Consider the following 12176-nt stretch of genomic DNA (forward strand, 5'->3'; position numbering starts at 1 on the left):
ATGGGCTAATTTTCATTTTTGGGTGAACTAACCCTTTAAAGGACTAATGGTGTCTTTGTGCACCATGATTTATCTTAACTATAAATACTGATATTCATAATAACATTTCAAAATAAGGCATTATGTGCATGTTGCATATGCACAATAATGATATATGGGTAAATGACAAATAATACTGGGATGAACTTTAGATTTAGGCTACAATTTATATGAATGTATATATAAATCAGTCAGTAAAAGTGTAAATATTCTTTCATTGTGTATGGGAGTGTGAAGACATCTTGAAATTCTGGAAGGGAGTGCAAACTTTGATAAGTAAAATAATTAATGTTACTATTCCCCTTGAACCAAATTTTTTTTATATTAAATTTATATCCTAATTGAGAAGAAGAGAACATATTCTTGTTTATATGTGTACTCTACAAGCTAAACGTCTCATAGCTCTTCACTGGAAAAAGGTAGAGGCACCAAGTATAGGGAGATGGTTAAAAGAGTTGGCAACAATGTCATTGGAGAAAATAACATATATTATTAAGGGCAGATATAAAGCTTTTGAGGATGCTTGGAAACCCTTTATGATTTTCTTGGAAGGAGAAAATAATGGAGATATATTTGACGGACATATTTGACGGACATATTTGACGGACATTTTAAGACATATAATAAAAGAAATGTTGAAGTTGTGTTGTACTAGGAGGCCTTAAACTTTATTTTATTTTGTATATGTTTGTGTGTGTATACATGCATAAACTAGAACTGTGAAATTGGTATGTGTATATGTATACTGTGTATATATATATATATATATATATATAGTTTGTGACCCTCATTTTGTACCTCAGAGGGTCACAAATGGCCCAGTACCTGTCAATAGCAATTAAACTGAGATGCAATATGGAAGAGATGCTGAAAGTCATGTCCAAACTAGAATGCACTTTACACACAACATCTCCCAGATACCAGCAGCCTTCAACAGATCGCACCATGCTGTACGGCATGACCAAAGAGCCCAGAAGACAGTCACAAGCTGCCAGCGACTGAACGATCATGTGAGTTGGAGACTGAAGCTGTTTGAAGTGAGAGATGGAGATGATGACCAGCAGGTTCCCAAAAACTGTTGTGAGGATCATCAGTACCATGAAAACATACATCGCCACTTTAAGGATGGTAAGTCGATGAGCTCTGGGACAGGAGTCCGGCCGGAGTGGATAGCAGAGAAACACATTCTCAATGTCAGTTTCATTTGCAATCATCACGTCTGCTTTAAATAGTGACTGATATACAAGACTGAAACACAATGTTTGTTTTGTAAATGTAAAAAGCCACTCAAAAATGGACCAAATTGTGCCTAGAATTATTTCATAAATAATGACATGGTAAAGACAAATGTGCAAAGAAAGATTAATATAAATACAGTACATGCCCACTCAATATAATTTGTTAAATGGTCTCAGAGCAGCTCAGGCTTGTCCATTTATACTCTGAGATTCAAGTTAACCCTCCTACATCTGTCAGTGGTACCCATAGTTACAAAAACAACATGAACACAGGAGATATAAAAATAAAAATAAACCTAGAATGCAAGAAATTTACACTTTAAATAGTTATTACTTATTTAAACAGGTTGTTTGAAAAAATAAATAAATAAAAAATAAGGTGGGAGGAAAATTTATATTTCAGTACTTGTAAAGATAAAGTTGTAAATTGTTTGCAATGTAAAGTTTCTTGGGGGAACGCAATATTTTGCAAGTGAACACAAAAGTTTTTCAAGCTAACACAAATGCACTTAAGTATTATTTTCCCTCCCATTTCAAATTTTTTTTTTCACCGATATGTCCCTTTAGATGCTACAAGCCTGTAGGCTCCAGACTATGACTAATGGTGTGTTCAAGTCCTCCTGGGAAGTTCGAATTTACGAATTGGGAAGGTGTAATTATGATATCAGGTGCTTCAAGTTGCCTTGGTCTGAGCAAGATGGGTTTTCTGCATAAAATTCAACATGATTTCTTTTACTTCATATCTACAAAATTATGAACAAAGAATGTGCAACAGGTATTTTTGCTTTTTCAATTTATGAAGGTACTGTAAATTGAATCGTTATATATTCTATCATAACTGTAAAATACTATAGTAGTGATGGGACGATTGATGGCTCCGATGCTCCGACGCGGTTTTCAAAGCACTATTGTATCACACACTGTGCCGATGCTTGTATCGAAATGACAATACCACGTGATTGATGACGTTTGAAGCTTCGAACGTCATGCAGTATCGGAAGGTTGGGACAGCTGGTTTGAAAAAATCGGCACTTCGCATGACTCTTGTGTTTGACTTTACATTGACTTGGTTGTGTGTGTGTGTACACTTATTTGGGATTCAGTAGAATAGTTTAGAATAACCTTAACACCAGACAGAAACTGAATGCACGTCACACCTCTATTGCATTTTATCATGTTCTATAGCTGGGGTCTCAGAGCCCCCGAACATAGAGCTCACCAAAAATATTTTTTGCTACTACTCACGTCAATTATTAATTATAATCACACACTTGGATATTTTATATTATTGATCAATATGTGAATCCATTGACCGGACTACGCATGACATGAGTTGATTAATTAGAAACTTTTGAAGATTAGAAACTTTTTCAAACCATCCTCTGGATTATGGCTAGATGGCATACAGCAAAAACTACTGGGCATGTGCACATCAGTATAGCGTAATTTTTCTCAGTTTTGGCACAGGCTCTTCAAACTAGGGCTGAAACGATTAGTCAACATTATCGACAACATCGACAAAACAAATTGTCGACAAATATTTTTGTTGTCGAGCAGTCATTTGATCTCATATGACCTAATGTAAGACCCTGGAATAACACGGTTTGACCAGTGTGTCGCTGTAGCGCAAGACTGTAATTCAGCCCTCCTGATGCAATTCAAGAGAAGAAGACAAAGCGTTTCAGAGCAAACAGAGCAGAACCGAACAAGAAGCTGCTGAGCGATGTTTTGATGATTATGTAAACGTATGCTGCGCGCTTTCCTCTCAATAATGAAATAAACGCATCAAAAACTGACAACGGTGAGAAATCAGCAGTTAAAAACACATCTGATTACAGCGATGTGGATGTTTGCACGAGCTCTGCAGTTCGGTACTTCAGTAAAGTGCAGTCACGTCATGTTTATTTATATAGTACTTTATGCAATAGATAGCCTTAAATCAAGCAGCTTTACAGTATTAAACATTAAAAACCAGTCAGTGTCGCTTTCAGTTAGAATTACAACTTGATTTTCTGTTATAAATCAGCTCTCCAGTGTGGAGCTAGCTAATGATAAAATCTTTTTATTAGTGGGAAAAAATATATTCATATCAATATTTCATTAAAGTGATAGTTTGGTTTGCAGAGATCAAAACTTGATCTAGCTCAGGACTGTTTTGATTATCATAACCCTATAAGGTATTTTAAGAGAGATTATGTTGTGAATAAAATAGTTTATCCAAAAATAAAACATCTTATCACTTACCTTTATTTTGTTTCTTATCCATATGACTTACAAAAGGAGATGTCAGGCAGAATGATGTTATTCAGTTACTTTTTCATATAGCAAACGTCTCGGTTACGTACGTAACCCTCATTCCCTGATGGAGGGAATGGAGACGTTATGTTGTGACGACATATGGGGTCTCACTTGGGAACCCAATCATCTCGGAGTTTAAGAGAAAACGCCAATGAGAATTGGCTAGTGGATTTTGCATGCTGAGCCACTCCCCATGTACACGGGTATATAAGGCGACAGCATGCATCCACTCATTAGGTTTTACGCTGAGGAGCCGAGAACATGTCCCGGCAACAGCGAATGGTTCAAGGTTGTGGCTTGGGGACATAACGTCTCCGTTCCCTCCATCAGGGAACGAGGGTTACGTACATAACCGAGACGTTCCCTATCTGTCGTCACTATGAGCTATGTCATGATGACATATGGGGTCTTTGGAAAGTGTCACAACCCTGTGGCGCTGCAAATGTTGACATGCCGTAGCGTGTCAAGACAAAAGCTACGCTAAGGTCGTAACCTTCCCAAAGCCCCAGCGCAAATACACTGACCTTGGTACCGAAGGGGACTAATGGTGAGTACATCGCAGCTGGAGAAGGCCATGCTACTGTTTCGTCCACAAAAAAGTTTTTGGAAGGGATTTCAACCTTCAGTGAAAGATTGCTTCAAATCTTTCTTATTTGTTCTATCAGCCTGGCAGAACGATGGGGAAGCAAGCCTTAAGGAAAAAGGTCGCTACGGAGGCCACATCCTACCCGTAGGGAGGTGACATGTGGAGATACCGATATGGACTGACCCAGGAGGCAGTACTACATTTGGAATGGGTCTCTGAGGCAGGTCCTGCCTAAGAGCGGGTCTATCAAGGGAAGACACAGGTTTACCGAGAGGGAAACCTTACCATGGAGGAATACATATATGGGAATACCCGTAGGGAATCAAGCCATATGGACACCTAGCCCAGTACAGGGACTGACCGGACTCCGGCCATGCTAACACCAACAGTACTGGGCCTGGCGTCAGACTGCTCCACCAAGTCTGACTGCCGGGGGCGCTGGAGGATGCTAAACCAGGGTTCGCCAACTGGGGAACTCTACTGGGAGAAGAAGGTGCTCGCATCCCCGTGTGAAGGGGAATGGCGAATGGCGCAGCATGTGTGACACTGAGCCAGTTCTTCCCGCAAATTACCTGTTACCCAACACATGGGAAGAAACTGGCTCTACACCAAGGTTGTAAAACCTTGCAAAGGTGTTAGGTGTTGCCCAGCCTGCAGCTCGACAGATGTCTGCCAGAGAGGAGCCATGCGCCAGCGCCCAGGAGGAGGCAACACTCCGAGTGGAGTGGGCTCTCACCCCCAGGGGGCACGGCTTGCCTTGGGATTGGTACGCCAAGGTGATTGCATCCACTATCCAGTGGGCCAACCTCTGCTTGGAGGAAGGATCGAGACATGAAAGTACGCGTCCTTCAGGTCGATCGCTGCAAACCAATCCTGGGCTTGAACGCATTTGATAATACGTTTCTGCGTCAACATCTTGAACAGGAGCTTGTGAAGGGCCCGATTCAAGACTCGTAGGTCGAAGGCCACAGCTTTTCTTGGGTACGATGAAGTAAGGGCTGTAAAACCCCTTCCTCATCTCGGCTAGAGGGACCGGCTTGATTGCATCCTCTCGCCAACAGGACAGCAATCTCCTCGTGCAAGACAGAGTCGTCTCGAACTGCCACCGAAGTCTCAAGAATGCCATTGAACTTGGGAGGTCGCCTGACGAATTGAATCGCGTAGCCGAGTCGAACCGTCCGAATGAGCCAGCAGGACGGGTTGGGCAAGCCACGCTCCCAAACTCCGTACCAGTGGCACCAAAGGGACAGTCGACGTAGCCACAGTGGTGCAGCGATGGGGAGTTGTGCTGGGTGGCCCAGAAGGCATCGCGTTCTGAGTCATCACAGCAAAACTCCCTGTGTCCCCGGAGGGACTGGCCAGATACGCGTGGAGAGGCGTTGTGTCTCCTAACCGCGACCTCTTGGCCACTGGCAATAGGGGGCGTCGTGGGTGAGAGTGAGGAAGCGGTGCGTCACTCACTGTCGACCCACGAGCCTTGCAACCCGGAGGAAAAGGAAACTGCTCTTTCTTTGACAATGTGGTGGAACAAAAAGAAAAGGACAATTTTTGGATGTAAAGTCGGCAACACAAAAGCTCCAAAAGTTTGAGCATCGGTTTGTGTTAAATCCTGTGGCGAATGATTTCTTGAGACACATTGTTCTATGGAAACGCTACATTGATAATGTTTTTTTAGTATGGAGTGGTACTGAATCTGAGCTACTAGAATTTCATAGTTTGGTTAATAATAAGTGTAGTGCGTTGAAATTTACTATGGAATTTCATCAAGAGAAAATGAATTTTTTGGATGTGCTTGTTCTTCGTACTGCATCAGGCACTGAAACTACTTTGTATCGCAAACCAACTGACCGTAACACCATTTTACACGGACAATCCTATCATCCTGTGTCATTAAAGCGCTCGTTACCAATTTCACAATTTAGTCGTATTTGCCGTATTTGCAGCAGTGATGAAGATTTTCAACAGCAATCACAAATTTTATCACAGAGATTCAGAAAACGATCATATCGAGAAGAGTGCATCCTCCCCGTAGGGAGGTGACATGTGGAGATACCGATATGGACTGACCCAGGAGGCAGTACTACATTTGGAATGGGTCTCTGAGGCAGGTCCTGCCTAAGAGCGGGTCTATCAAGGGAAGACACAGGTTTACCGAGAGGGAAACCTTACCATGGAGGAATACATATATGGGAATACCCGTAGGGAATCAAGCCATATGGACACCTAGCCCAGTACAGGGACTGACCGGACTCCGGCCATGCTAACACCAACAGTACTGGGCCTGGCGTCAGACTGCTCCACCAAGTCTGACTGCCGGGGGTGCTGGAGGATGCTCGACCAGGGTTCGCCAACCCGGGGACGTAGGGAATCAAGCCATATGGACACCTAGCCCAGTACAGGGACTGACCGGACTCCGGCCATGCTAACACCAACAGTACTGGGCCTGGCGTCAGACTGCTCCACCAAGTCTGACTGCCGGGGGCGCTGGAGGATGCTAAACCAGGGTTCGCCAACTGGGGAACTCTACTGGGAGAAGAAGGTGCTCGCATCCCCGTGTGAAGGGGAATGGCGAATGGCGCAGCATGTGTGACACTGAGCCAGTTCTTCCCGCAAATTACCTGTTACCCAACACATGGGAAGAAACTGGCTCTACACCAAGGTTGTAAAACCTTGCAAAGGTGTTAGGTGTTGCCCAGCCTGCAGCTCGACAGATGTCTGCCAGAGAGGAGCCATGCGCCAGCGCCCAGGAGGAGGCAACACTCCGAGTGGAGTGGGCTCTCACCCCCAGGGGGCACGGCTTGCCTTGGGACAGAGAAAAGAGATTCTATGCATGGGGGAGAGCTTGCTCTTCTCTTGGTTGACCTGAAGCCCCAACTGACTGAGGTGTCGGAGCACCAGGTCCCTGTGATTGCAAAACTCTTCTTGCGACTGGGCCATGATGAGCCAGTCGTCGAGATAGTTGAGGATCCTGATGCCCACTTCCCATAGTGGGGCAAGGGCGCCCTCCGCGACTTTTGTGAAGACGCGGGGGGACAGGGGAGCCCAAAGGGGAGGACCTTGTACTGCCATGCCCGACCCTCGAACGCAAACCGCAGGAACGGTCTGTGATGAGGGAGGATCGAGACATGAAAGTACGCGTCCTTCAGGTCGATCGCTGCAAACCAATCCTGGGCTTGAACGCATTTGATAATACGTTTCTGCGTCAACATCTTGAACAGGAGCTTGTGAAGGGCCCGATTCAAGACTCGTAGGTCGAAGGCCACAGCTTTTCTTGGGTACGATGAAGTAAGGGCTGTAAAACCCCTTCCTCATCTCGGCTAGAGGGACCGGCTTGATTGCATCCTCTCGCCAACAGGACAGCAATCTCCTCGTGCAAGACAGAGTCGTCTCGAACTGCCACCGAAGTCTCAAGAATGCCATTGAACTTGGGAGGTCGCCTGACGAATTGAATCGCGTAGCCGAGTCGAACCGTCCGAATGAGCCAGCAGGACGGGTTGGGCAAGCCACGCTCCCAAACTCCGTACCAGTGGCACCAAAGGGACAGTCGACGTAGCCACAGTGGTGCAGCGATGGGGAGTTGTGCTGGGTGGCCCAGAAGGCATCGCGTTCTGAGTCATCACAGCAAAACTCCCTGTGTCCCCGGAGGGACTGGCCAGATACGCGTGGAGAGGCGTTGTGTCTCCTAACCGCGACCTCTTGGCCACTGGCAATAGGGGGCGTCGTGGGTGAGAGTGAGGAAGCGGTGCGTCACTCACTGTCGACCCACGAGCCTTGCAACCCGGAGGAAAAGGAAACTGCTCTTTCTTTGACAATGTGGTGGAACAAAAAGAAAAGGACAATTTTTGGATGTAAAGTCGGCAACACAAAAGCTCCAAAAGTTTGAGCATCGGTTTGTGTTAAATCCTGTGGCGAATGATTTCTTGAGACACATTGTTCTATGGAAACGCTACATTGATAATGTTTTTTTAGTATGGAGTGGTACTGAATCTGAGCTACTAGAATTTCATAGTTTGGTTAATAATAAGTGTAGTGCGTTGAAATTTACTATGGAATTTCATCAAGAGAAAACAGGAGGGAACAGTTAATGAAAAAGTCTGTGAAAGTGATTATGAGAGTAAGAGATTATTTCATATGTGAAGTTGTTAGCCAATCAGCAGTGGGCATTTACAGCAAGTATCCCAGCAGACACTCCCTTTCCAACAGAGCGTCAGGGTAGAAAATGGTCTTTCGTTTCTAAATTGACAATTTTGATGTAAAAATCATACTAACATTACAAGTGCACCTCAAGAAACATTATGAAAAATTAAAAATGCAGTTCATGACCCCTTTAAGCCTCATTCACATCGCCATTGACACACAGCGACAAAACGACATGATCCTATTAAAGGGATATTTCACCCAAAAATGAAAATTTGATGTTTATCTGCTTACGCCTAGGGCATCCAAGATGTAGGTGACTTTGTTTTTTTTCAGTAGAACACAAACGAAGATTTTGAACACAAACCGTTGCAGTCTGTCAGTCTTATAATGGAGGTGAATGGGAATCACGGCTAAAACATACAATAAAACTAAAGAAAAAACACACAAACAAAACCAAATTAAACCCTGCGGCTCGTGACGATACATTGATGTGTAAAGACACAAAACGATCAGTCTGTACAAGAAACTGAACAGTATTTATATCGTTTTTTTACCTCTGATTCACGCAATGTCCGAACTGTCCGAACTGTTCGAACTGTCCTGAGCGCATCCTCCTGAGCGCTTTCTCAACAGCAGGCACGTGAGTAGTCTTCTACTTCTTGCTTTACTGCGGATCGCAGATGTATAAGTGCATTACCACCACCTATCTCTCCTAATTGAGATTGTAGATAAAGTGTCAATGGTCCATTTGAGAGATAGATGGCAGTAATGCACTTATAAGTCTGTGATCCGCCACAATATCTGTGTTTAAATTAATTCCTGCCCAAAATTATTGTCTGCAGTTATTGCTTTACTATGCACATGGTAGACCCTCGGGTTTTGAATGGCCATGCCATTAAAATTATTTATATAATTCACGTCGAGTGGCTATAATTATATGACAAAATGGACAACGGCTGTCATGCATGTTTTGCAGCACAAAATCTGACTAAACGGATAAATAACGGAAAATAATGGTAAATTTAATAAAAAAAAGTTAACCACTTCATTCTGTCCTGAAATGGAAATTGACTAAAAACAAAATGTGTTACTTACTGAAACAATCGAAAATTTCCCTTTATTTATCTATTTTTAAATGAATGTGATATAAAATGTAAACATATATTAGAACTTCCAGAACAAAAAACACCAGTCCAAAATTACCATTGGAAGAGTGACATCACAACCATAAAATCATAGGTGCTGTATTTTGTGAGCTTTTCTGGCGTTTAGGATTTCTCAATGAATGTGTCTAACCAGACAGAGGGATGGGGGGGGGGTATGGGTTTGTGGTATAATAAACAATTAGTGTGTATTAATTGAACACTGCATCTTGTTGCACAAATGGTAAGTACAAACATCCCGTTGTTCATACACTGAGTTCTCGTGAGGTCTATTCATCATTATAAAGCTATGGTTATGAGGGCAGGGTCAGCACTAAGTGGGAGCTAGGCTGAACATTTGCCACCCAGCATTTCTGATCAAAAACAGGGCAATGAGTACAATTCCTTTCAGTTGCATTTTTGGCAACACTATCTGTATTCATAGAAGCCGCTGGCTTACATTGTTCACGTTAGCGAGTGTCTAAATGACCAATTTTACTTCCAAGTTTTAAGTAAACATGCAAAAATAAAACCATAAACCTTTACTTGGCTAGTTAACTGAAATAAAACGATCAACTGCAAATACCTCTGCTGAATCGTAACTTGAACGGTGGTCTCGCGCTGATGACGTCAGCATCCAGGTAGGCACGCCCAGGGCACACGATTCATATGCCTACAGTGGGTAATGATTGGTCGACTGACAGGCTCAAATCTGATTGGCTAACGAATACGAGTGTCCTGCGTGGGAGGAGTTCGCTGCCAGGAAAGTCTCAAAAATACACACAAATCCAAGGCGATTCACATTCACAGCCCATGATAAACGCATGAATTTTAAACATTCAGAAAGGTTGTACACATTTGTACATCTGTGAATTGTATTTTGCATTTGTGAAACGTATTTTATGAACATATATTCTTATTTTGTGCACGTGAATTGGTTTTTGTGAATATATATATTTTTTTTGTGCACGTGAATTATTTCTCATGCATGTGAATTGGGTTACACGCATGTGTGCATCGCGTCTTTTGCGTGAATTATTATTGAGATCATTCTGGCTCCATACCTACTGTCCCTTTAAGACCTTCACGCATCTAATATACAAGCACGCATCCATTTCTCTCATTTGTTTACTTTCATTTTAGACATAACCAACTGAGTCTATACATAAGCCTTGTGTGTTTTGACAGTATTAGCACAAAACTTAGTTCAGTAATCAGGCACTGTTTGACGGGCTGTTTCGTTTTCGTGCGCGCGCTTTGGGTGTACTCAGAAAATGCACTTGTCAGAACAGCACACGAATTAATTGTTTAACCAGTAAGGCTTTAAAGCAGATGCAAAAAAAATTTACTTTTGTGATTGTGAATAAGTGCAGTGTCCCGTGAGTGTAACTCTACCTCTGAGTTAACGCTGATGTTAATGTATGTCGCGTTGTTCAGTATATTGATTCGGCGGTGCCAGATCTGCAGCTGATAGAATGTGCACTGTAGCACGAAACAACGATATTTCTTCAAAAGCAGATTGTGGAGACATTTTTATCGCCCACGATCAAAAATCTTCATATCGCACACCCCTACCCTCGGCAGAAATCGTGGACCGGGGGCACATAGACCGGACCGCAAGGGCACTTTAGCGTTGGATTGTGCAGCTATTATGCATCTTTCAGTAAATAGTTTGTCTTTCTTGCATTATATATAGAGAGCTAATAATAGCCAGATCGTGCTCTCTTTCCGTTTGCTGTTTTGTCAAACACCGTACTTCAAACTCATCAACACAACTTTGTTAATTCCTAAAATTATCTTTAACTGTTTTGGACTGCTGTCTTGAACTGGGTGCAATACCTGTGGGTTGTCCTAGATGTAGAATCGTGGTTCTTGTCCGGTGTGCGACTATCTTATGTTCTTACTCTGCTCATATATTAAATGTGCGTCCTTGAAAGCGCGCAGTTTTCTTACATATTTACTTTAACTTCTTAAGTAATATCAATGGTATGCTAGGGTGACCATACGTGCCATTTTCCCAGGACGCGTCCTGGCCAGGATTTCTATATTGCCTAAAATATCTAGGTTTTGGCTTTGTTTGCGTGTGCAGACCGATCGGTGTATGACATCAAAGCACCACACAGACGGTTATGCTTTCGAAACGCTCTCGAGGTACTTTCATGCCAAACACTGATCGGCCTGAGCCGCGCTGCTTTTAAGTCGAACACACCTAATATGTACGCGTAATTGCATCGCTTTGACCGTAGATCCCACCTTCTCACACGCCATGATTGGTCCATTATGTACAAGCTTGCATGTTATTGGTCAAACTACTTTTTGATCATTACCTTCAGCAAGCATGAAAACAGGAAAACAAAACCAAAACAAATCCTGGCCAGGACCCGTCCTGGGAAAATGGCACGTATGGTCACCCTATGGTATGCCATATTTCAGATGTGTCCGAAATTACAAAAACATACATATTTTTAATTGTTTGATCAAAATTATTGCTAGTGGCAATAGTTGCTGGATATTGGTAGGGACCTAGGGGAAGTCGTGGCCTAATGGTTAGAGAGTCGGACTCGTAACCCAAAGGTTGCGGGTTCGAGTCTTGTACCAGCAGGGATTGTGGTTGGGGGAGCACTCTCTCCCACCTTCAATACCACGACTGAGGTGCTCTTGAGCAAGGCACCAAACCCCCAACTGCTCCCCGGGCGCCGCAGCAAAAAATGGCTGCCCACTGCTCCGGGTGTG

General features: G+C 43.2%; 1 protein-coding gene across 1 annotated transcript in view; it reads right to left on the reverse strand.

Annotated features, from left to right (window-relative positions):
• LOC107697080 (trace amine-associated receptor 4-like) overlaps nt 1-12176 on the reverse strand; it is a 24210-nt gene that overhangs the window by 4432 nt on the left and 7602 nt on the right. The window contains exon 3 of the mRNA XM_016497723.1: nt 865-1287. Within this exon, the coding sequence (XP_016353209.1) occupies nt 865-1287 (423 nt within the window). The remainder of the gene's footprint in view (nt 1-864; nt 1288-12176) is intronic.

The sequence above is a fragment of the Sinocyclocheilus anshuiensis genome, unplaced genomic scaffold, assembly GCF_001515605.1.
Source record: "Sinocyclocheilus anshuiensis isolate Anshui unplaced genomic scaffold, SAMN03320099.WGS_v1.1 scaffold38, whole genome shotgun sequence".
NCBI classification, from domain to species: Eukaryota; Metazoa; Chordata; class Actinopteri; order Cypriniformes; family Cyprinidae; genus Sinocyclocheilus; species Sinocyclocheilus anshuiensis.